This window comes from Alosa sapidissima, chromosome 9 (assembly GCF_018492685.1).
Source record: "Alosa sapidissima isolate fAloSap1 chromosome 9, fAloSap1.pri, whole genome shotgun sequence".
NCBI lineage: Eukaryota > Metazoa > Chordata > Actinopteri > Clupeiformes > Clupeidae > Alosa > Alosa sapidissima.
This window is the reverse complement of record NC_055965.1, coordinates 17,179,417-17,205,914: the sequence shown is the minus strand read 5'-3', so window position 1 is coordinate 17,205,914 and position 26,498 is coordinate 17,179,417. Positions and strand designations below refer to the sequence as shown.

At 44.2% G+C, this 26,498-nt stretch overlaps 1 protein-coding gene across 1 annotated transcript; it reads right to left on the bottom strand.

The window, feature by feature from the left end:
- On the bottom strand, window positions 1-25,127 carry si:dkey-238i5.2. Its single transcript, XM_042103583.1, has 18 exons — window positions 24,390-25,127; window positions 21,397-21,624; window positions 20,699-20,784; window positions 19,628-19,742; window positions 19,147-19,224; window positions 18,532-18,647; window positions 15,514-15,673; window positions 15,001-15,119; window positions 14,343-14,439; window positions 12,648-13,028; window positions 12,040-12,198; window positions 10,294-10,446; window positions 9,839-10,056; window positions 8,664-8,862; window positions 7,569-8,093; window positions 1,689-3,747; window positions 579-657; window positions 1-428 (listed from the first exon to the last, which is right to left on the bottom strand). Exons 1-18 carry the CDS (start codon window positions 24,828-24,830, stop codon window positions 290-292), a joined length of 5,352 nt encoding a protein of 1,783 aa, XP_041959517.1. The 5' UTR covers window positions 24,831-25,127; the 3' UTR covers window positions 1-289.
- Window positions 25,128-26,498: the final 1,371 nt, after the last annotated feature.

Genomic DNA, 26,498 nt, shown 5'->3' with positions numbered 1-26,498 from the left:
TTGTTAGCAAGTTTCCTTTATTTTCCCCGAAAGAAAATACAAAAAAAGAGTGCGAGGAAGAACATTGGTCACAAACACTCTAAAAGAGCAACAAGAGATGTCATACCATGCTGTCTTCACACTCTGTCAAAAGTAAACGATATGCAATAGGCATTATATTCAGCAATCTCTCACCCTGTAGCCTAGGCCTTATAACTTTTGCAGTGGGGGGGGCTCAGTCTCTATGTTCAGTTTTATTTTTACAGTGTTTTGTCCAGAACATCCCTTGCGCCCTGTCTCTACATGCTTGTCAGTTTGCGCTGGTGATGCTAAATGCGCTCTGCGCGACTTGTGGAAGCCTCATGTCTGTGTGCTCTTCGGTTCTCCCGGGATGTTTCAGACAGAGCGCTCCCTCGCTGGCGTGCACTGCGGTGTAACCAGAGGGCCCCCTAGTGGCAAAAATGTAAAAAGGAACAGTTGTCAGTTTCTAGTTTTTTTTTTTTGTAGGCCAACCTCTAACACAAATCAATATTTAAGTGTATTATGTTAGTTATTTTTTATTTTTGCGAAAAGAAAGGGAACAATGCTGGTCAAATTACCCTTGCAATTTAAGGGTGAAGGCCACGGGTTCCTTCTTCGTGTTGACAGAAAATTCATGAACACTGCGACTGGAGGACTCTGTGAACACAACCAGCAGGTGGCACTCTTAGACTTCAGAGCATTCTCATAGTTTAAGTTTCAAGGCCCAGTAATCAATCATGGAAACTTTAAAGCAGCTTCATATTTGTTAAAGAGAAAACCACTCACTTTACCCAGCTGTTTTTTTATTATTATTTGGGTAGCACAAAAAAATAGAGGCTCTGAGAAATAACGTTTTTGTTTTCTGACTGTCTGACTGTAGTCCAAAAGTGATGTGTACACAGCATATTAAAAGAATAAGGCTGTTGCTGGCAGTAGAAAGCTAGACAGACAGACAGAAAGCCTTCTTCTCATCATTTTATTGACATTCAACATTCAACACTTTGGAATGACCTGGCTTTCTGCATTAATTGGACGCAAAAAATATAACCTGATCTTCACAAGTGCTTTTAATTAAGCGACACAAAATAAATGATTTTCTTTCATGTCTTTATTGAACACACCCGTAAATCATTCATAGTATTGGTGGAAGTGAAAGTGAGCCCTTGGACTGAATAACTGGTTGAACTTCCTCTGGCACTTAATAAGCTCAAGTGCTCTTGGTAACCGTGAATCAGATCTACAACATTCAGGAAGTATTTTAGTCTGTTTGCGCAGTTCGGCCATATTCTTAGGCTGTCTGGTGTGAATGGCTCTGTTGAGGTTAGTGCACAGCACCTCTTGGTTAAAGCCTGGACTCTGACTGGGCCACTTTGAAATGTAGATTTTCTTTTTTTCAGGCAATTCTGTGCATTGTCCTGCTGCATGACCCAACCTCTCTGAATAGTGTATTCGATATGGACAAGAACAACGAAATCATTTGTATTGTATGTTATCAGCAGAAAGAGATTGTGTTTGTTCATTATTGTAATTCAGATGAAAATCAGATCATATTTTGAGTCACATTTACACTGCAGATCATTCCAAAGGCTTCACTTACTTTCTCTTGCCACTGTAGATGGATGAATGGATGGATGGGTGATGATTACTGACAGTGATAATACCATAGTGATCTAAAGTTTAACACTCACCTGACTTAAGAGAGAGGGCCCCCTCTGCCGTCTCCAGAGGAAGCGCTGTCTCAGGGTCACTCAGACGTTGCCCACTGCTCTCCCCCCACTGAGCCTGAGACGGCGATGGACTTCCAGGGGTGACCTCCTCCTCCTTGCAGACAAACACGTCACACCCTTCGTGGGCCCTCTGGACAGGGGACTGCAGAGAAGGACACTGGATCAGAGGCTCCCCTAGCTTCTCTAATGGAATCGTCCGTCTGGTTTTGCCCTTTGAACTCGCAGCAGGGAGTCCAGCAGCCTGAACTTCCTGTCTGTCGCCATGGTTACCTTTACCATACCAAATCCCCTTCAGCTCTTCCTCTTCCTCTTCAAACTCCCAGTGACCGGGCTGAATGGAATCCACGCGGTTGCCACGGGCCCCAATGTTTGAGCCTTTAGAGCTGGCTGTTGTCATGGATACGGGAGTATCAGAACACACTGAACAATTGACGTCGGCGCAGACTATGATGCGACTGATCTTATGAGCACTCAGCCTTCCGTTTGAACTCACCGAGTCCCCACTAACACTAGATCTGTATTCTGTTGTGCTAGCTATATAGTTTGACTTAATAAAGTTCATGTCTTTTGGCCTGTGATAAATGTGTCCATTGAGGTCCTTAATTTTAGTGTGAACACTCAGGCACTTGTGAAGACAGCCCGTCGCTTGAACAACAGAAGTGTGGTTTGGCTTGATAGTAGCACCATAAGGTAACTTCTTCAGTGGATGAACGTTGGCTTTACTCTTACTGTCTTCATCATTAGCCTTCATCTCCATTAACTGGACATCATCCTTATCCTCACCTTTAGGGGGGGTAATGACCGGAGCAACCTTTGACTGCACTTTGGCTAAGTCAGAGCTCCTTGGGGAATGGTTAGGGCCAGAGCTAACAGTGGCACTACTATTAATGGTGCTAATGGTATCACTTGTCGATGACAGTGAAGATTCAGGAACCTTAGTGTCAGACAGATGATCCTCCTCATGTTCTTGCTCCCACGGAGTCTCATGGTTTGCTTCCTCAACTGGGCTAAGGATGAACTGTTTCTGTTTGGACAAGGATGGAATCTGCTGTGGCTCCTGAGGGGCAGTTGGCAGGGCAGTGGGCAGGGATGTTGGCCGGGGCTGTTGGCGCGAGGCCTGGGTATCAGAGCCCAAGCCAACAGCAGCGGTACTGATCTCCATTGGTGGATTGTGGACGTTAAGAACAGGCATGGGCGGCAGCTGACCAAGGTCTTTCGGTGGTGGATTGTGGACGTTAAGAACAGGCACTGACGGCAGCTGACCCAGGTCTTTCGGTGGTGGATTGTGGACGTTAAGAACAGGCATGGACGGCAGCTGACCCAGGTCCTTGGGCAGGTTGAAGCTAAGAGTGGAGCCCAGGGATAAGTAGCACCGCTGGCTCCTGATCTGACTGCTAGTGGTGCTGGTCTCTGCTGGCATGCGCTGTGTTGAGTGAGAGTGTACCTGGTCGCGCAGACGTGAGGCGGCTCCTGCCTCAGGTTTCCCAGTCTGGCCGGCATTGAGAAGAAGAAGAGGGTTTGGCTTCACGTACACCTGCAGCTCGGCGCTGGCGGGCGAACGCCTCGGCCTCGGCCTCCGACGGCCTAGTGGCCACGTGTTGGTGCAGTACGCAGCAGCGGAGGAGGAAGGAGAGCCAGAGGCGGTGGACGCTCTGGACGCTGAGTCATCCAGTCCTGCAATGCCAAGCGCGGAGCTCCTGCGCTGCTTCTTCCCTGGTGTCGCGACCTTCTCGTCCAGGCGTGACGGGATGGCGGCCATTTTGGACAGCGTGGGAATAAAGACCGAACTAACGGCAGGCACAGAGGGAGAGGATGAAGGGGACGATGTGGATGGAGACGATGAAGATGATGAGGAAGATGATGATGACGAGGAGGAGAAGGAGCAGCAGGAGTTTGGAGGTGATGATGATGATGATGATGATGGCAGCCGTTGGTCCTCACCGGTTCCGGACGCAGAAACATCCTCGCAAAACTTCTCTGGGGTTTTGCTGTTGTCGCTGACATGTAGGAAAGTGCTAACCTGTGGAGGAGAGGAAGGAAGACACACACAAGAGAACAGAACAGAGGCAGCATGAGACAACGGAAAAAAACGTGCTGAAAACCAACCACTCGAGTCTAACCGCATTGTATCACATTGCATAGCATCACATTGCACACTCTGCAATAAAAACAGGGGCTCTGTCCAAACACTAAATTCTTGAGGCGTTATGAAAATCATATGGTATTGTTTGGGGTTCCCAGCTGCAGTGGCTGGTGACAGCCACAGACGTGACTAAGTCGATTGCATGCCACATTAATAAATCCTATGGTCGCTTAGGGCCCCTGGTGTGCTTCACAGTGCATACCTCTGCTAATTGTTCCTCAAACCTCTCTGCCCCCCCCCCCCTCTCCCTCCACTCCCCCTCCCCCAACAAAAACCCCACTGGGAACCATTTCAAAGCACGAGGCGTCATGGAGACTCCATGGAAACTCGATTATGAGGTCATTCCTTCGCCACGCCAACCATTGAGGAGGGAGGGGGTTGAAGGGAGTGAGGGGTGGGGGGGGGGGGGGGGGGTTAAGGGGACAACCAAGCCAAGCTGAATTGAGAGTACTTAGGCCTATGGGCTGACATCTGGGTTTCAGGGTGTACTTTAATGACTTTGGTGTGAGATTTATGGGGATGATGACCAAAACTTTTTGCCATAAAGTGAGGGGGATATTGGGGGAAGACGAATTGGTGCACTGATTTAGGTTGACTCCAAAATGTCTGCACCGCACTGGCCTTCACAGTCTCCTCCACGCTCGGTCCAAATCGTTGCGATTCCAAAGTGAAAAAAAAAAAAAATGTTATGACTCATTTCAGCCAAAAGGCTACATGAAAAAGACTCTTGTGTTTCTGCAGCTTGAGTGGTAGACTGTTGCATGCTAACTGTATGTCATAGGGCACACACACATGGAACACACACATACACTGTATACTGTTTGTCTCTTTAAATATGCTCTTTGAACATATGTTTACATGCAAACTGGTACTGTTATGATATTTCCCTGTGCCTGTTACTGAACTGCTATTGTAAGGAGCTAAAACGAAATGGCCTGAGGGGGTCAAAACTCAGGAAACACACAGTGAGTATACTCTAAACATTTACCCAGGGTTCTCAAGTCTCACGCAATGGGCGTGAGACACACGCAATTCAACAAGTTCACATGCTCACACACCACACCTTGCATTTCTCACGCAGAAATATTAGGTTACTAGGGATGTCAAGGTATCTGCATAACTAGTAGAGGAGGCGCAGGGATACGAGAGGATTTCTCGCAGGGTTCAGAACTAGCGCACCACTCACCAGCCAAATCAAAAAATAAATAGCCACCGACATCCAATCAAAAAATAGTAGGCTATTCAGTTGTATCCGGGTAAATTTCCAAAATAGCACATCCCCTCCCTATCCACGTTATGCTTGTGTGGGGTTACACGTTTAAGATTTCAAAACTGCACCAACATTCTTTTTATTAAGAAATTCAACAGTCTGTCATTTGGTAAACCAGCCTACTTATGGCACTTTACAAGGTGTCTAAATCAAGCCTTTTCACGAACATTTGGCCTAGCCTACTTTATGGCAAAATTATTTCTTATCTATAAACTAAACTGTCGGTCATTAAGAAAACATAATGATTGTGTCGTTATAGCTTTGTGTAACCCAGACACCACCAATCACTCTCGTGGCTGCCTGCGCTTTCCCTGTCGTCACGGCTGCCAGTTTCGCACTCGTTTGTGTTTTTTAGCGCTATGTTCATCAGGTCCCGGGACACCCGTCTGGACCATGTCAACAATGAATGAAAATTAGCTTATTATTAACGAGTGTTATCAATTTGAGCGAATATGCTACACATACATTTTTTTCTAAAGATACAGGACTGCTGCAGAATGACATGCCAACCACCATAATGTAATAGCAACCCAAGATAATGAACTTGCTGTCCTTATAAAAAAAAAAAAAAAATAGTCTCGGCATGCACATGCTTAGTCCAATGGTTCAGTGACAATATAGGCTACTCAAGAGAATAAAGCAATTAGCCTAATAAATAAAATATTTGTCTCACTCAGTACATATACATATTGTAAATTGGTGAGCCATAGAATATCCCAGCGTCACGATTATTATATTTCAAGATTCCAATCTATCCCACCTACTATAAATATGAAAAGTTACTTCTACTGACATTCTTCCTGGTGACATAAAAACACAAATGGTTTCCCTTGATAAGGCTGACATAAGAGACATCTATGCATTATACTTTCCCAGATGACTGTCCTGAAAAATAAACAAAAACAAGATATAGGATGTATAGATTACAAATATATATAAAGACAAATTCAAGGTCTCAAAGGGTTAATGCTTCTTTCCAATTTCCCTTGTCATCTCTGGTGGTTGGAAGTGTTGTGAATTTACCCTTTGAGTCAATTCCGTCACTTGAACTTCCTGTTGGTCATCATGGTTACATACTATAGTATGGCACGGACCTCACCTAACACCTGCGAGGCCCCAGGATTGAAACTCAAGGATCTTGATATTATGGTCTTTTGGGCCCCCACTGTCGACTTCAAGGCAGCGCTGCCTGGAAGGCTCTAGGGTTAGGGTTAGGGATATGGCGAAGTTTAGGTATAGCAGTGCTGCCTTGAAGCCGATGGTGGGGGCCCAAAAGACCATTAAGCAAGGATCATGCAGGCTGCATCCTCTAGTCTAAACAAACATTTCTCGGTTCTGGTGTAAGCTACTGTGCTTAGAGACACAGCATGTTTAGCCCTTTGAACCCACCAGAGGGATTCTGTCTGCACAAACATCCTGTCTGTTGCATTGGCCATCCTAAATCCCCTTCCTGCTCTAATCCCTCAGTAAACAGGTTGAATGATGACTCAATATGGAAACTAACCATACATCTCTATTCCATCTGCTCTGGACAGAAATACTGTATCGGAGTTCAAAACCACATTGCCTAGTGCCTATGACGGCCCAAGTTGGACTCTGACCTGAGGTCATTAGTCAAGCCCAGTCAGCTCTTGTCTAATCTTCTCTATGCTCTTAAAGGGAAACTTGGCAGGATTTCCGCCTCTGCTGGAGAAATTGTGCATTATGCTATTTCAAACTGTGGAAAAAGGTAACGATAAAGCACATGGATTTGTTTACAAGCTAGCAAAACGGTTAGCATAAGTTTGGCAGACAATGTGGATGTTACAAGGTAAGAAACACGATTTAAAAAACGAGTTTCTTGTTTCTCACTTCTCTTTCCGGGACGGTAGTCTCAATGTTGCAAGGTTGGTTTTCCGCCTGGGGACGCTAGGGGCAGCGGGAAAAGTCACCATTTTCACCGTAACAGGTCATTTAACCATCCAAATGATTTCTAAACGGGTTTATTACGTTAAAATAGTTGCCAAGTTCCCCTTTAAAGGCTAGAAAAGTAAAAAAAAAGAAATTAAACTTCGAAAAAAGAATGGCTGCCACTACCAGCGACTAAGAATGTTCCTCGGGCTGAAATAACAAAAAACTGACAGAGGGGCAGAGACCTCTTCTCAACAAGCAACGAACACCGACTTTGGACGGACGTTTCAGAGATGGAACAGTATTGATATCTCAAAAGATCTAATAGTAAGGTGGTAAACTTAACCCTTAAAGCTGTACTGTCACACCGGTGTTACGGGAATGTTGAAAGTTCTAAAGAATAACTGGGTTCATTGAATTCAACATGGAATTTTAGAACCTTGAATTGTTGCGGAACAGAATCTTACAGTATGTTAGAATGTTCAAAACTCCACACCAGATGAACTATATAGTGTGCTTGACGTGTGAAGCAACTTACTCTGTGTGTGGACTCCGAGGGCTCCTCAGCAGCTGCGGTCAGCTCGGGGGGGGTCTGCACCTGGCTGATTCCACGCTCCTCTTCGTCGAAGCTCAGGATGAGGCAGATGCTGTTGCCCAGGGGCCTCGTCACCTTGCCCGTCGGGTCGTCAACGACAACGCTGGAGACGCTAGTGACGCTGGCTGAGCCGGGGTGAACGGGGACCGTGGCAACTCTCGGTGCGCTTGTGACACTGAGACTGCTGGACACACTTCCTGTATGCGGGCGCTCGGGACTCAGTGATTGGTTGGTTGGATCTTTGTCACTGACTGGCTGAGCTTGAGGAGAAAGTAGACTCTCTTTCACTCTCTGTGAGTCTGAGAGCCTCGGGCTTGTTGACTTATTCTCGGGTGCCAGGAGAGCGTTTCCGGAGCCTTCCGCACGACCTGGTGCCCTCTGTCTCTGATTCACTTGATCCTTCTGAGACCTCCAGTTGTCTCTGATCCATCCCAGCATGCTTTGCAGCTCGTCGGTTCTTTCCCTGATCTGCCCGGGTGAGAGAGTGGACAACAGTTCAGTGGTTGGACTGACATGTCGTCATTAGTTACAGCAGAACTGGGTCAAGGGCTTATTAATATAAACTGCATAACAGCATAAAAGCATGACCACACAGCATATTATGTGCGTACATTCTTGAGGTATTTCATCATACCCAAACACATTCATTAAACATTACTTGTCTTGAGAGGACAGTATGTTACAGTTGTAAAAATTAAACGGTATATTTTCCACCTTAGAAAAGCTGCAAGTTCTGCTCTGACATACTGCATGTTCTTGCCAACTGCAATCCCTAAATATGGATACATTTAGTCTCTCTCTCTCTCTCGCTCTCTTTCTTTCTCACTCTCTCTTTCTCTCTCTTGCTCTCTTTCACTGTCTACTTCTCTCAAACAGACACACACACCCTTTCTCTATCTCTCTCTCTCACACACAAACACTCACTTTCTCCTGCGCTCTCTCTCTCTCTCTCTCTCTCTCTCTCTCTCTCTCTCTCTCTCTCTCTCTCTCTCTCTCTATTTCTCTCTCAGTCACACACACACATACACACACACTCACAATTTCAGCCAGGTGATGGCCATCATCCATCAGTGTTTGTCCAGCCGAAGTGAGTTGAGTAAACTCCTCCATCTTCTGCTGGATCCTGAGGTCCAGCTCCGACATCACAGACCCTTCCTCACCCTCGCCCTCGTCCTCGGTCTGTGCCACACCAGAGCCGCAGGAGAACAGGCAGGAGCGAGTGGCCTCTGCCCACGCACTGCAGAGACCGAGAGAGGGAGAAATATGTAACGCTAAAACACCTTTTTTGGAACCTTCCACCCAACTATAAACACAAAACCCCATTCTTAAAACTACATTCACAAAACCTCTGACACAAAATCAGACAGATCGCCTCAAAACAGTTTTACCTATGCTCAAAACCAAACAATGTCTTCAGATCATTCAGATAGCAGTCAAAATAAAAACACTACTGAGCAGTCATTACACACTACATAAAAAAATGGAATTCAGGGCATATATGTTCTGGAGAACTGCACAACACACAAAGTACATTTTGCATCTCCAAAAAACTAAACATTTGGTCCAGAAAAGGAAGTTTAGTGTTTTAGCAATTATGAAAAACTGCATAACTAAATATTGTAAAATCTTTATCATAAAGATTTAGATATGTTTTTTTTTTATCTCACTGAAGTCAGAGAGAGATTATGAACTTTGATCACTAATTATTCAGATTTAAATACTTTTAGCAAATCATTGTATCTGTTTGCGCTCTTGTGTTAAACATACAGTATGTTGCTTTGGTGTCATTGCTGTCATTGTCTTAAGATGCCAATTAAGCTAATTTGAATTGAACTGAATTGAGATGGAAGGAGAGAGAGAGAGAAGAGCATGTAAAAGAGAGAGAGGACAGAAATGCAGAGAAAAAATGGAGAGAAGACACACCAACAGCAAGAAAGATAGATAGAGAGAGAGAAAGAGAGAGAGAGACAGAAAGAAAGTCAATAACAAGATTAAAGATATCAGATGGTGAAACAAGATGGTAATCTTTCTTACTGGCACCAAACATTGGCACTGTGCTTGGTGAAAAAATCCAATCTAGCCTCTAACATCTGCCTCCTGAAGGAAAGTTTATTATCTCAGAGTATTCCTCCCTTTCAGTGACCTGTTTTTCTTTGACGAGTGAAGATGAGCGAAAATGGAACCGTGGGCGAGTGAAAATTGGCTCGACTCACATCATGGCCAGGTACTTCTCGAAGAACTCCCGCAGGTGTCTGAACTTGCTGAGTCGTCCCCGGTTTTCCGCCAGGCTGCGGCCTACCTCCTCCCAAGCCTGCAGGGTCGCCTGGACCTCCTCCCCGAGGAGCACTGACCGCTCGGGGGGAACGGTTTTCAGGTGAGCGGCTAGTTTCTCCATGTCTTCCACCTCCCCTTCCATGATATGGAAATCAACCTAAGAGGACATTGCAGAGAACCCAGTCATTTCTCTGTCAGTCGTAAACAATGCTTGAACAGACCAAAACAGCTTTGTTTTTGGGCAATATAGTGCAAAATAATGGAATTTCAAAAAATAGGCTACGACAAATTGTATGTGATACAATTTTTTAAAGGTGGTTTTCAAGATAAGCAGGCTAGAGAAATGAAAATAAGGAGCTAAATCTTTGTTGCCCAGTGTAGTGGGTGTTCTGACCTCGAGGTCGTCCTGCTGCTCCTGCAGGCCCTCCAGGCCTGTGAGGTCGGGGTCGCCGAGGGCGGCCATGTTGGACTCCAGATCCAGGATGTCCATGCTGAGCTCGGCACAGCGCGACAGGTGCTCGTTGATGCGCAGCGTCAGGGTGGAGAGCTGGAGAGAGAGAGAGAGGGAGGGGAGTGAGAGAGAGAGGAGGAGTGGGAGAGAGAGGAGAGGATGCATGGAGGGTGTGAGAGAGATTTAATTACAGTTTGTTTTTAATTAAAAGGAAATGATGTAGGTGGTGGAGAAGAGGTGTGAAAATGTGATCTGTCTCTGTTGTTTTGGGTTTTTTTTTAGCATCTGTGAAGTGAATACCCAGAGAGAGAGATACAGTTTTAATCATAAAACCAAGCACGCACACACAACCACACACACAATTACGTTCACAAACATGCACACACACACACACACACACACACACCCACGCACACACACATGCACGCATACACACGTGTAAGGCCCGTCTTTTGCCCAAACCATATGCATTTCTAAAGAATGCCTTTTGCAGTCAATTTACATGTGTGGATGCCTGTGTTTGATCTGTATTTTCTTAGCTGGCCATGGCCAAAGATCCCCAACACCCGCTCATGCATTAAGTGACCATTTGCTCCTTGTTCTGGCCCCTCTACTGAGAGATAACTAGGCCAACCTCATTATAGATAGGCCAACCTCATTATCATACAGCATTGCTCTGTAAATATGTGTTGTGAATAATACATTCATGTTTGGTCTTGAATTAATACTTGTAATGTGGGCAACAGTCTGATTATGGTCTCGTTACAATTGAATGTATCTGTGCATAGTTGTAGATTAAGAATTAAACTGCAGCATAAAGTTATGATATCCACCTGGGCCACACCCATCCACCTCAGACAACAAAGGCTCTGATGAGTCGTGGGTGGCCCAAGTGAATGATAAAAGTGGAGGCTCTGGTCCTCCAGGGCTCTTATGTCTTCTTTCCCATCTTGGGGCTTCTTATTCTCTTCTCTTCTCTCTTCTTTTCCATCTCCACTCTCCTCTTGAGCTGGGCCCTTGTGGCTTGGTCTTCTGCCTCTCTCTCTCTCTCTCTTCCTCTCCCTCTCTCTCCCCCTCTTCCCCTCTCTCTCTGTCTCCCTTTGTCTTTCTATCTCTCTCTCTCTTTCTCTCTCCCCCATTCTCTATCTCTGGGTTTGTATTGTTTTATCTGGTGTATCTGTTATCTTTAACTTGTCAAGTTTACCTCTGTGAATTGGTTAAGTTTCCTTTGTTACCATTTGCTACTTTGTTACAGTAGACCATGTGAGTTTACTTGGACATTCAACTGAAGTGATACTGGTTACATTTACCTTTAAGACTGAATGCCTATTAAATTGTTCATTTGCCTACCAATCGGATAACTTCAATTCTCGTAGTGTGCCATGCCATTCTCCGCCATAGCTGATAAACTAGTTACTTGGTAATTGATTGGTGATACAAATTATTAATCAAATGGAGTCAGATTAACGAGTATGTAATAACATCATTGCCATTTAACTCTTCACCCTATTTGTCCACACAAGCTCCTTCAAGTGAGGATATAGCTCGACGTCTCTATGTTTCCGAGGCTATATATATATATAATTTCTGAGCGTCTTACACACGCACATACACACACACACACACGCACGCACGCACGCACGCACGCACGCACGCACACACACACACACACACACCCATTCCCCATACCAGGTTCATGAGTTGCTCTGTGGCTTGATGGTGTGCCGGGGACGGCTTCCTCACGCTTCCTGTTTTGCTCAGGTCCACCCGCACCTCCAGCGTCTCCACTTTCCCTGCCGCCACACTGAGGCAGCCGAACCGCTCGCCGCCACTCGGCCCGTGAACCACCTGGAGGAGGAGATAGGGTGACCACACCGGTTCAAAACGTTTACCCAGGAGGACGAAATTTAATGCCAGGGTCGGGTCGGGTCAGTGTTCTAAAGCCAGCCCAAAAAAAGCTCGACAGCCACGAAAAAAGAAAATGTAATAACAAGCTGGAGAGAGAGGTTCGCTGATATGAGTCACTCTTTGGCTTGATGAGCGTGTTTGTAAATGCCACGCTCTAATTATGCAGGCAGGCCTCAAAGCCACACGGAATTACGCACACACACACACACACACACACACACACACGCAAACACACACACACACACACACACTCACACACAATGAAGCACATATGGAAAAGTGTAGCCGCAAGAGTAACAGAGGTAGGGGGGGAGGTGTAGAGAGACCCACTTACTTACACACACACACACACACACACACACACACCAGGGGGGGTACTGCATTCCTACCTGCCACATTCCATGGCTGTCCTTTTGTTCCAGGTGTTCCAGGAACTTTGTTAGCATTCCGGAATCGCACTCCCCCACATTCTCGGGGGGAACTTTGGCCTGTGCAGAACCCTTGCTACATTCCTTCACCTCCAGGCCTGACTCCTCTTCTTCTCCCAGCACATCTACCTCATCCAGCACCTCCTCCTCCTCCTCCTCCTCCTCCTCCTCTTCAGCCGGTTTGTCCGAGGAGGCTCCAGGTCTCCCCTCTCGTCTCCTCAGCAGCGCCCACAACATCTCCACTTGCTCGAGCAGCTCCTCAATCTTTGGACAGTTCGGATCTTCGGCTAGCTTCTCCTGGTCGAATGCCGTAGCGATGTTGTCCCTCAGCCATGACCGCGTCTGAGGTGAGGTGACCAAGCAGAGGAAAAAATGCTTGAGACAGAAGAGTTCAGATGCAAAACCCTCTAAATCCGTCTGACCACTTTTCTTTCAAATGAGCATTTAAATTCAGGCTCCTATAGGTTTTTGCCTATAAATCGATATTTCAGACCAGGAACAGAGTGGTATTTCGTGGGTTTTGAAGTAAAATTATTTGATTAACGTATACTATGTGTGGAGAGCATCCACTCACCATCTTTATCTCATTTTTGACGTAGGTGGCATTTAGAGGCTTTTGCATCTGAACTCTGATATCTGTATCTTACAGCTCTGATGCAATGTGACAGTTAATTTAAACTTCACAACAAGTTCAGTGAATTAATTTAATATGTGATACAGCCAAACAACTGGATCTACTTCATAGATGTGCAAATAACCTACGTTTATTACACATTCTAAAGAGTGCATGGCAATGGGAAATTCAGTCAAGCAGTAGTATAAATACCTTTAATAGCTCGACATTATTTATTTATCTACATATTTGATTGAATTAATCAGGACAGTACATAAAGAGCAAACCATTTAATCTTTTTTGGTCTTTCTGTGAGTCACTCTCATTAGTGCAGTATTTTATATGTCTGATTAGCTCTCCAGTCTCACAGAAATGCCCTCGCATTAGAGCTTATCAAAATCAGATGTTTAAAAGAACCTACACGGGAATGACTCAAACACTGAAATTGTTATGAAAATGACCAAAATTTGTTTTGTGTGTTCAGATGCCCTGTGTTAACAAAGTCTCATGGTAGTCAGAATAAGTTTTTATATATTAATAATATTTTTGAGAGAAAATAATTGTCAATCGGTCACATTTGACCACGAATGCAACAGGTTGGTTAAAAGAACCTACACAGGAATGATATCAACATGTTGAGTAAAACAGAGAGAGCAAATGAGAGACCCAATGGCTTTGAATGGATTATTATAGTACATAAATAAATAAAGCTGGGGACCTATTAGGCACATTTAGTATCTAAACCCGACGAAAAAGGTAATTCTCAAACTCAACTGTCCCTATTGTCAGTATAAGTATCAGTCAGTGTAGCATCAAAATGAGTTTGAAACCATTATTTTAATGTAAAAGAAAATGATCCATCAGGTCATAAGGCATGGCCTAATTTTTAAGTTGTGTCTCACATTGCGTCTATTTCATATGCTTACATACATACATATACTGAAACTGAAACTGAAAGAGACATGCTGAGTTAAATTAATATATATATATATATATATATTTTTTTTCTTTTTTTTTTTTCTCAATGTCAGTTAACTGTATACCTTATCAGCAGATGAAGTGGACTCCTCTACCAGTTCAGAGAGTCGAGAGCCTCGGTCCTCTGAGAGGACAGTGCTGGCGTCAGTCTCCTGCTGCTTCCTACACATACAGACAGAGTATTACATCAGGGCCCAGTCATCAGCTCTACCACCTATTCAGCTCTTACTCAACCAAGAATTAACCAGGCCTATCTGACAGATTTTTAATAAATAAAATAATAGTAATATAAAATGATATTTGCTGCAAACTATATATGGTATGTATATTATTTACGAAACATAATAATGTGAAAGTCAATTTCATTGAATAGTGGTTGCTTGAATCGCACTGTACTGGTTGCTGAAGTGCACTGTACAGTTAATACTTAGTCAACACATAGTATTTTAGGTTATGCCCCAGAGTAAAGTTAACAATAAATTGTTGTGTAATGTTTTAAGGTTGAGGTTTTGAGAGACATATTTAACTTACTGTGTACGGCAGTATGAGAGGCACTGTATGATTTATTTGGAAGTGTGGGATTATACATCATAAGAATTAAAAGAGTATTGGGAAGAGGCATTGCAGTCAGTTTTTGTGCCATGTCAATTATATGTGTTTTATGATGTGTGTTTCTGTTGGTTAGCTGTTGCTATATAAGGACGACAACACAAGGCATCTCACCACTCCTCCTCCTCCGCCTCCACATTTCCAATGGTAGCATCTTGTGCTCTGGTGTTGCTTTCAGGAGCCGTGTCTGTCATCATCATTAACCCCCCTCTATCCCACAAGTCAAGAGTGTCCTGTAAGGAAACGTACACACACACACACACACACACACACACACACACACACACACACATACACACACACACACACACACACACACACACACACACACACACACACACACACACACATAGACACACACACACATAGACACACACACAAACAGACACACACACACACACACACACACACACACACACACACACACACATAGATACACACACACACACACACACACACACACACAGAGATACACACACACAGCAGCAGTTATTGACTATGAGAGAGGATGGCTAAGGACACCTCTATAATCACTTCAGTGGGCTCTTGAGGACCCCCTTGATGTGTAATACTTGAATCAGCCAGTGCAGGGACCTCAGAAAGCTCTTTGAAGCCGACTCCACTGACCTCGACCCCTTTCAGGCGGTTCTGCTCCTCTTTGATGTCCTTTCCCATAATGCCGAGCACCTCGGGTTCTGCGGTGCTCGGGGCGGCCGAGGTGGTGCTGCACAGCTTCTCATTGGCCGAGCACTGTGGTGGAACCTGAGGATCCTCGGTTCTCTGGTTCCTGTGCATAAGGCGGAGGACGTTGTAATCACAGCGATATTTAAAACAACCGTGTGTGGTTACGCAATGTCTTATTGGTGCTCCAAAAACTCAAACAGTACTTGTTGGGAATGCATGAGCTATTCTATCTGATTTTCTTTCTGTCCCAGCCCATTGCACAATAGCCATGTGGCCACAGCTGAACTCCTGCCACTGTACAACTGATACGGATGATGCCGTGTGTTGAAAACGTCCCTTGGGATTTTGATGTTGTGGTTACGGCCAACATCAGCCAGTCAGCAGCATTGAGGGTTCTTTCACTTCCTGGCAGAAGAGCTTTGTTCTAACAACTTACCAAATGAACCCCGGACACCTCCGCCCCTCGACCAACCCCCCCACCCCCACCCCCTACTTTAACTCCTGTCAGCGCACACAACACCCCCACCAACACCCCAACCCCGACAACCCTCCCCTCTACCCCCGAAAAGTTACATCAAGCATCTGGAAGTAACCTCCCACCCCCATTCATTCAACCCATGACGCAAGCCAGACTCTAAGATTACCGAAAATACAGATTCAGGAAAGCATGTGGCTGTCAGTTATGTAACCGTAACACGAGTTTAAGTGAGGCAATATTGTTTTGGGTGGGGTTGGTTGGTGTTTGAGGAAAGGGATGAGGGAGGATGAGGGGGGTTGTGGTGGCGGTTGGTACGTGAGTGGAACAGTCAAAATGGCTCGGGCAGGATATGAGGTAGATGATGTCACCCCTCCCGAAGTGGTTAGCTCATGGCTTCAGGAAAGGGCCTTTTTGTGTGTTTTGTTTTGAAAAGGGGAGTGATAGAGTCCTTTAGTCAGGACACACAGTAGAAAGGGTGGTGTGCATGAGCTAGCCGTACATGGAGACGAACAACAACACCGCACGTTGTGAAGGCAAGAGACACACGACATCCTCTCTGACCTCAGTGATACACTAACGTCATCTAGGTACATTATACACGCTCTGGTTGGAGAGCCTCCTGGAGAGTCAGGGGACCTTTCAAAAGGATATCACAGTCATTTCCATGGTCAGCATGCACATGCTCATCTTACCGGGGGTCGGAACGTTTCTGGAGCCGCCGCTGCAAATGTATTAGTTTGTGAGCCGTTCGTAATTCGTTATCTGTGACTGCAGCTGTGCACTGCTCCTGGGTCACGTGGTTGAGCACTGAGTCGTGTGCACGTTCAAATTCACTGACACTCATTCACATCCACTTAACGGTGCAGTAAAGACAGCCAGGCCCTGTTGCACACCAATTCAAACACACACACACACACACATATACACACCCATACACACACAGACGCCAGCACAGCCCAGCGCAGGCATTAAAAGGGATATGAAGTCAGCCTCCTTCCATTTACTAGAAGCAAGCCCGCTTTCTTTTCTCGTCCTTGAAATGAACCCACTTGTCCATACGTTTAAACAAGTTCAAAGCACATCTGGACTCGAGGCCAAACCCCAAATAGATTGATGATGTGAAAAAAAGAAACTCCATAATGCCTGTCCATTTATCCAGAGCTTTCATCTGGACAGCTGTCTCCAAGCCTTTCAGCATCATCGTTATGGCTTTACTCAAAGGTTCTCTAGACCTATATCTATATGATGCTATGAATGCAATACCACAATCACTTTTCACAAGTACTGGAAAACAAACTAGACTAAAAGCAAAGTCCATGGCATACTCATGTTTACTAATACATAATGATTCCTCTTTACTTCATTCCCCAATACATGTGAGTATCATTATTCAACATAATAATAAAGATATTTTGAGTAGGGTGGGGTAGAAGGATGTTGGCCTACGTTGGCTGTGCAGTTGTTACGCAAGAAGTTCCGTAACCCCGCCTGTGTCCTCAAAGAGGCCTTTCCCTTGCTGGACGCCAAAGTTAGTCTGCTAGAATATCACAGAGATAAGAGTGGCTATTCTCGCTGAGGTAAGCTCCACTATTAGGTTTCGGCTTATTAGGGCTGACGTGAGATAAACTGTCGGCAATTTCCTTTAAAGGATGAAGAAGCTTGAGACGACAAATGAGTGTGTGGCGTGTGTGTTTGGTGGCTGGACAGTGATGGGGTCTGTAGGCATACATCATAGGCGAAGTATGCTTCACTCATGACCTCATCTCATTACCCCTCAACATCTGAGTGATGTTAGCATTGGTGCATGTGCAAAGAGACAGTCATAATACAGTCATAATAACATTTCTAATCAGGTTCCCGAATTTGTTAAAAAATATCGTTTTTTGTTTTTTGTTTTTTGTTTTTTACCGGTGTGGATTGTTCCTTTGTAAACTGGAGCCCAGTGACGCCGTTTGATCCTTAATCTTAATCAGACCCGTCTTTAAAACTGATTCAGCTCAAATGTACTTTAACCAACAGTAAAATTGGCCTGAAGTGAACTGAACCTAGCGGCCGATCGCCAAAGGGGACATACAAAAGTGGGTTCCACTGTTTTTATGGAAGGCACAGCCGGCATTGGTTTGGTTCTAAGAGGTTCCTTATGCTGGAAACCCTACCCAGAAAAATACGATGATTGTAATGCACAAGAAGAAGAGTGAAGAATTTTACTTACAGAATAACTATATGGTAGTAATAGAATGTTGTAGAACAACACTGTAGAGTAAGATGGAGGGTGGTAATTTCTGATTTGACACCATGAATAGTGTTCATGGACTTGGACAGATTCTAAGAACTGGACAATTCTAAGAATGGTTGGTGCTTGCAAAGGGGATGACGGAGTTAATATGATACCCCTGATATTTGCACCACATCTAAGGAAGCAGAGAAAAAGCAAATCCCTCATCTCTGAACTTTGACACCTGAACCCGAAGCGTTCCGCTCACCTGAGGGTGTCCTGGAGGCGGGCCCAGCTGTGCTTGACCTCGGCCTGCTTGCGCGTCACCCTGGTGGCCAGTGTTGGGTGGAGGTCGGCGAGGCGCGATGCAGTCTCACTCAGCATCTGGAGAGAGAGAGAGAGACAGAGAGAGAGAGAGAAAGAGAGAGACAGAGAAAGAGAAAAGAGAGAAAAAGAAAAGAAAGTTTATGTGGAGGGAGAGGAGTGCGTGTGTGTGTGTGTGTGTATGTGTGTGTGCATGTGTGTGTGTGCGTGCATGTGTGTGTGTGTGTGTGTGTGTGTGGGGTAGGGACTCAAAAGGAAATGACACCATTTGTTTGGAGCCGATTATTATGTTATATGGCTCAAGGCGAAACTTTTTTTTAAAAAGCAGAGAGGGGGGATTTCTATAAATAACAGCAGGTTTTTGTCAAGCATAACAATGGTCCGTGGGCACATATGGAGTTTGGTAAGGGGAGGACGAGGTGGTGGAGAATACCTCCAAAAATCACTAAAAAATAATGTGTCAGTTCTTAGTATATCTGGCATTGCACACTTTTTCCAGAGCTGAACATCAGGTTTATGTGCAGCCGATGTTTTAAAAATAAATGGTCATGGTACTTACTCTGATTTGAGTGGCGATCTCGCCCATTTCTGCGTCGACACACCTTCCCTGATTGTTTGGAAGTGATACACTTCGTCTCTATAAAGCACAAACAATATTATTTTAATGTATTATTATTATTATTATTATTATTATTATTATTCATAATAATAATAATAATAATAAGCTTTATTTGTATAACACCTTTCATACACAGAATGCAGCTCAAAGTGCTTTACATTTGGAGCATGTGACACAATAATAGAGTCAGTCATTTTCCGTCACTCCTCTTCATTGATGTGGCCGTTTATGATCCAATCAACAACATTGGATCATAAACATAGTGTCACAAAGTAGATCGTAGTATTATTATTATTATTATTATTATTATTATTACTATAGTTAATTTTCCATTTAAAGCATTTACAGTAGAGGCCAATTCATGGCATACACTTGCATGCTAATGTTGATAATAATTGATCTCCATAAATGCGAGGCTTACCTTGCTGTTGATGGTCTTGATCAGGTTGTCTGCTTGCTGATAAAAATTGGACACATCCAGCGCCAGCATCAGGTCCTTCTGGTAGTTCTTCAGGAGGGTGTGCAACCTCAGCCACCTGCAGCAGGACAGTGTTAGGATACAGATGACACCGGGGACTCACCGATGCACCCTTTACTAGTGTGCACAGAGTACCCTGTCTCATGCCCTTATGAATTTAGAATTGTAGTGTTTCTATACACTTAACATTTTTTTAACTAAATGTTAACAACATACTCTATATCTTAGCAACTATCTGACATGAGAACAGAGGAGAGGCCAGGTTTGATTTAAGTTATGTAGAAGGGAAGTGTTAGGATACAGAAGACTGGGGGCTTACTTATTTAGTCTCACTCGCTTAGTCTACTGGGTACATTGTGGCACTATAGGACTGCAGTGTCTCACTATAAAGTGTTCATCTGTAAAGTTCATCATTTGGGGGCAGCCGTGGCCTACTGGTTAGCACTTCGGACTTGTAACTGGAGGGTTGCCGGTTCGAACCCCAACCAGTTGGCACGGCTGAAGTGCCTGTAACCCCTTATTGCTCCTCGAGCGCCGCTGTTGTAGCAGACAGCTCACTGCGCCGGGATTAGTGTGTGCTTCACCTCACTGTGCGTTCACTGTGTGCTGAGTGTGTTTCACTAATTCAAGGATTGTGTGTGATTGTGTGTGTGTGTGTGTGTGTGTGTGTGTGTGTCCGATCATAGATTCATGGAGAAAAGAGGAATTACCTGAATTGAGGTGTTATAACTCCAGCACAATCCAGTATAATACCACTGAAAGCCTAAAAGTAGGAGTGTATCACTGACTATTAAATAGATTTAGCTTAGATTTAGATGTAGCTTAGTTTCTTGGCATGACATGAACAGCTAAGGCTTAACATCTCAGTGAGTGATGTCCATTGTCTGCCTATGTGTGCCCTGATGGTCTGATGCATGGATAATTAGGAAACAGTGGCATTATGTTGGGCATCTCTGTAAGCTCTTACGTACGGAGATGTATTTGTCTCATAATCAAATATATCTCCATACTTACGGTCTGTTATGGTCATCCATGTCCTCTGACTCCTGCAGTTTCTCTGAGCTGAAGTCCTGAAGCTCGTGCTTCTCCTGCGGATCTTCCTAGAAAACACAAGGCGATATCAGAACAGGGTGAGTCAGATTATAAATGTTTCAAACCCATTGCGATATATCAGTCCTGAAAGGCTGGCAAGATGTTGTTTATTCTTGTATACTTCTGACATGAAAGTTACATTGTTTTTTTTTTTTTCTTGATATTAAGCAAAAGCGTGTCAATGTGACAAGATGATGAATGTTGTTTCCCCAGGATATATGCATGGATTTGAAATGGTCTGGAGAGTTTGGAGAGTTTGAGTTTGTTTTCCAAGTTAATGATGTGATTAATTTCTTATCGTTTGGCCATCTCAGCATCTCAGTCTCGGAGAAATCATGCAAAGTAAACTGTTATGTTAATGACGAATTGACATTTCAAGAAAGCAAATGTAACATGAGAGATTAAAAGAAAATACAGCAAACATATGCCTGTTCATGGCCATTTTAGGCAAATTCACTCACACTCCGGTTCTAAGTTCTAAGCTGTGCCAATTCCCAAGTCCTTTCAAGGTTACTGTTTGATGGACGTTACCTCCCTAAAGTCCACTCACACTCCGGTTCTAAGTTCTAAGCTGTGCCCATTCCCAAGTCCTTTCAAGGTCACTGTTTGACAGACGTTACCTCCCTGAAGTCCAGGCTGGCTGTGAGCTGTATGAGAGAGTTCTCAAAGTCCTTGAGTTCCCACTGTTGGGCCTGTGCTGTCCCGTCAGAGCGCTGTGCTGGACATGTCGGAACAGTGCAGGAACACTTCAGGTCTCGTGCTGTCCCGTCGGAACGCTGTGCTGGGCATGTCGGAACAGTGCAGGAACACTTCAGGTCTCGTGCTTTGAGCCTTGGATGTGGCTCGTTCTGAAAAAGAAAGAACAGACTATCATGTTTTTTTCTCTCTCATTTTTGCAAGTCGTTTTGGATAAAAGCGTCTGCAAAAGGAATGCATGTAAAAAGGTTAACTAGAAATGTACACAGTGAACAATGGATCGTCTCAGTATTGCTCATTATGCTCTTCTTTACACACAAGACTATTATGCTTCAAGATTTGTATAAATGTGGTTGTTAGCTCATAATTGAGAAGTATAGAAAAGTACTCTTAATCACAAAGTCAGCTCAGAGAGTAGTTGCCATGGCACTTCAAGATGATCTACTAAATAAGAATGAGGCACTTTCATCTTTTAATTTTTCTTAGTGTTTTTCAAGGATACGCATGATTCACGGTCATGATTCAGACACCAAACTCTATATTCTTTTTTTGAAAATCTGGGTGTAGGTAAAGGTTGTGAAACCTTCAAACTATCCCCTGTCAAGCTTTGCATGATATATTAAGCAACAATGACCTCATGGCTTCTTGCGAACTGACATATTTTCTTTTTTATCTCTCCCCCACGTTCCAGCGATCCCCCAAACTCTCGAGCCCTTACATCATGGTATGAAACTAAATCACTTGAACAGCCAACTTCTGTCTCAGTGCTGTCTGCTGCTCATTATGGCTGCTTTTAGGTCTGCGTCCAAAGCTCTTTGTAAGCTGTCCAAGAGCGCAAGGTGGTGATTGCCCGGCATTGTTTGCATCAAGGAGACACACAAATTATTGGATGTGTTGTTGGGTCGAAAAGAAAAAAAAAACACCTTGCTTTTTTCCCCATTAAGTGCAATTTGGTGGTGGTGTTGTAGGCTACTCAGACAAACACGTCATGCTGTTGTCTCCCTTTCAAGTGAAATTTTGTCTGATTCTCATCAGAGGGCCTTTTAAATAAAAGTGCTCTTTTTATACTGATAGAAAAAGGGGTCACACACACAAAAACTTAAAACAAAATGTCCTCCAATCAACAATGCTGACCGCAATGACATGTACTGGCTTTGAGTCCTTAGCAACGCTACAACTCCAAGCAACTCCTGCTTGGAGACTCCTGGCCCAACGACACAACAGGGCTCCAAAGCATGAGGGTGACATGGCCAAAACAATGATCTCATCCTCAAATAATTACTCCTCTCTCTCTCTCTCTCTCTCTCTCTCTCTCTCTCTCTCTCTCTCTCTCTCTCTCTCTCTCTCTCCGCACCCTTCCATTCTCCTCCCACAATTCTCTGGAGGTAGGCTACTGCTCAGTACTCAGTGCTAAGCAAGTACACCATTTCAAGGGATAAATATCAATGTTTAAAAAATAAAAACAAAAAAAAAACATTGTTTGTGTTTAAGGCACGTCTTAGTTCAGCCTTGTTTGTCTTGTCTGACAAGGATGAATGATAGTGGCGTGGGGTGATGTTTTTTTTATTGTTTGTTTGTTTGTTTGTTTGCTTGTTTGTCTGTTGCAACGGAAAGTGTGTTTTGTCCAATGCACTACATGGTTTTGGCTAACATTTTGAATGGGTGCCTGGCTACATAGCTTTCCATGGGAGTCAGTGCAGTTGTAGTGTTTTTATGGTGAATCTTGTAAAATAGCACAAAACACAACACAACTCACCACAACACACCACACAAACACACACACACACGCACGCACGCACGCACGCACACACACACACGCACACACACACACACACACACACACACACACACACACACACACTCTAAAATAAAGCAGCAACACTGTTGCACCCAAAGGGCATTCCTGCATAACAAGCTGTTCAGTATCAGTCACTAGTTCCCTTAGTGACATCAAGATTTAATCTGATGAAATCAAGATTTAATCTGACATCGTTAACCATAAATTCTGGCAAGTTTACCTGCTAACATCTCTCTCTCTCTCTCTCTCTCTCTTTTTGTTTTTTTAAAGAATCTCATCGCTTCAACATTTTGTGGAATTTCTGAGCCTCACAGTCACGAAGGGCACAGTGCAGTGCAGTGCAGTGCAGCAGAGCACAGCGGAGAGCACATACGGTGGAAATAGCATGCGAAATGTGGCCCTGCCTCGCGTAATGAGAGCCTGTGTGCATGATCTCATCCCTTATGAGTACAGCGTGCTGCTAGCTGTGATATCCCACACTTTTTCTTCTTCTCAGCCTGCTGCTCTTTATGGTTCAGTGGACAATGTGCTCTTGTTGTGCGCGTTTGCAGCCATTGTGGGGGGAAACAGCTGTAAACCGCTGGGATTGGGTTTTTTTTTTTTTTTTTTTTTTTTTTTCAGTTGGTGAAATGATGGTAGAGTTCATAGGATAGGATTTTAGAATCCAGCTTTAAATGGGTATTGGCTTAAATGCTTACATTGACATCACACTGAAATAAACTAAAAACTAAAAGAAACATTAGATCTATTTTCTCTTGGTATATATGCCAATCATTACTTTGTCATTTGCATGTAGTTTGTGTGTTTCAACATATGTAAAATGTTTGGCTTGTATTTTTTAGTATTTCAACTCCAATTCTGGGAACACATTAGACTAAAAATTCCTCTATACCATCCCATTCCAACATATGTAAAACTTTACTATTTGAACAAGAACATAATGTAAAACTTTACTATTTGATCAAGAACATACGTAAAACTTAACTCTTTATTTACTATTTTTTGCTTGTATTTTTTTAGTATTTCAACTTCATTTTGACTAAATATTCCTCTATTATCTCCCATTCCAACGTTTATCTGAACAAGTAAAAACATAAACAATTAAAATGAAGTGCCTACCTTCAGCTGAGTAGAAATGTCCTCACATTCCCCCTGAACAGACTGAGGGACTGGAACAGAGCCATTTTTACTGTTTATGCTGTTATTGTCATCGTCGCTGATGCCACCCTGGCTTTGCCTTGGCACAACATTGCTCTTTTCCTCCTGAATCTCACCGCTGGTGCATATAGCAATCTTTTTGATTGACCTGGAGGATGACAAGGGTGAATCCAAGGTCTGGTCCTCCAGAATGTCCTCGACAGGTGAGACCGCAGGGTCTACCTGTTGGGCCCAAGCGTGTGGAGGGTGTGGGTCATTGCAGTCTTTGGTCAGATGGTTCTGAGTGTTTATCAGCTTGTCCGCAGTGGGAGCTGCCTGGTAGATATCCGCACACTCCGTGCATTTGGACTCGACCGGCACGGACAGTTTCGTGCTGATAGTGAACGGCTGGATTCTCTTCATGTTGCCTCCGACGAAAGTCCTTGCCGGTGATCACTTCTTCAAAAAAATCATCATCAAAGTAAAAAAAAAAAATAAAAAATCAGTAACAGAAACTTTGAAGTTACAGGAGTTCCCTCACTCTCTCTAAAATAAGTACTCTTTTTTTAAAAAACAAAAAAGAAAGAAAGAAAATGGGTAGTTCTGTCTCAGATCAGAGTGGAGTTGACGAGGGGAAAGAGCACTGGGCTGCGTCTCACCCGAGAGTGACAGGAGTAGAAAAGCCTCCCGTGGCAAAAGTGTGGAGGACGTAAACTGTAAGCAGAGACAGCCCACTGTAACTTTCCCCCCCCCCCCCCCGCCCCACCCAGACACACACACACACACCCCTGCACACACACACACCCCTGCACACACAGATGTGGTCCAGCCTCTGTGGCACATGCAACGAGGGCAGAAGGAGGAAACAGCCTGAGGAAGAGAGAAAAGTACCCACCCAGCAGACAACCGATGGCCAGAGAGAGAGAGAGAGACAGAGAGAGACAGAGAGAGAATGAGAGAGAGCCAGAGAGAGTAAGAGAGACTGAGAGGGAGAAATGGGGGGGGGTGGGTAACCAGAGTAAAATGGACTGTATGAAGAAAGACAGACACAGAGAGAGAGAGAGATGGACAGACAGAGAGAGAGATAGAGAGAGATGGACTGTGCTACAGAATGGGGGAAAGTGTCTGGCCATGTGCCTGACTATGGAGGGAGAGAAAAGAGGGAGAGAGAAAAGAGGGAGCCAAAGGAACGCAAAGGAGGAGGGAAGAGGGGAAAGTTTTGTTAAAAGACAAGTGAGGTCATCTCTCTCTGACAGAGTCTCAGTAGAGAGAGAGAGCGGGAGAGAGAGAGAGAGAGAGTGAGCGGGAGGGAGAGAGAGAGTGAGAGAGAGTGAGAGAGTCAGGGGGGAGGAAGGCTGTAAACTCGAAGCTGTAAAAACTTCCTCTGAAACTAAAAGGAACAGAAAAAAAAACTATACAGATAAGGGCAAAAGTTGCTCAGAAAACATAATAGTCCCTCTGGAACATAAGCATGGCTATCTTCCCCTCTCCTCTTCTGCTGGTAATGCCAGCAAAGCTAAATGTAAAACTTCTCAAACTTTGATCACAGTTGATTGCGTAAAGCTATACTTAAACTTAACGTCTTGTCTAAAGCAACTTGCGCTATTTCACAAATCCGTTGTTTTTCTATTTTTGCACACTTTACGGGGGTGAAGTTAAAACAGAGGGAACGCAAATTAAAACATTAGCTATAAGAACTCACACATAGTAGCTCACAGTAAGGGCCCATTTTTCCCCTCGCAAACCAAACAAAAAAGTTTACAAGTGCGTGTTTTCGCACCTATCCCGTTTAATCTGACGAATCTTGCGGGCCATAAAACGATTAACAGGCCAGAGCACCTCCTCTACCTGCAGCGGTTTTGCCCTCATTGTCCAAATATTTACAGACCAGCACAGGAGAGAGAGAGAGAGAGAAAAAACGTTGCACTATTTTGGCGGTCGGCCTGACCATGATTTGAACCAGGTGTCAATGGTGTCTGGTCTAGGCTGGTCGGAGAGGGTGCGAGGGGGTACCACATGGAAGCACCTTTCTCTTGTCAAACCACTATAGTGTTCTTATACTATGAAGGAAAAATGGCTCAAGTATAACAC

What these genes read in the sequence shown, in the direction of transcription:
- si:dkey-238i5.2 (XM_042103583.1), bottom strand. Translation starts at nt 24,830, where the DNA reads ATGAAGAGAATCCAGCCGTTCACTATCAGCACGAAACTGTCCGTGCCG. An exon ending in TCAAGACCATCAACAGCAAG is followed by an intron (nt 19,225 to 19,627) that starts GTAAGCCTCGCA and finishes TGTGCTTTATAG; the next exon opens with AGACGAAGTGTATCACTTCC. An exon ending in CAGAGCAACTCATGAACCTG is followed by an intron (nt 10,447 to 12,039) that starts GTATGGGGAATG and finishes CTCTCTCTCCAG; the next exon opens with CTCTCCACCCTGACGCTGCG.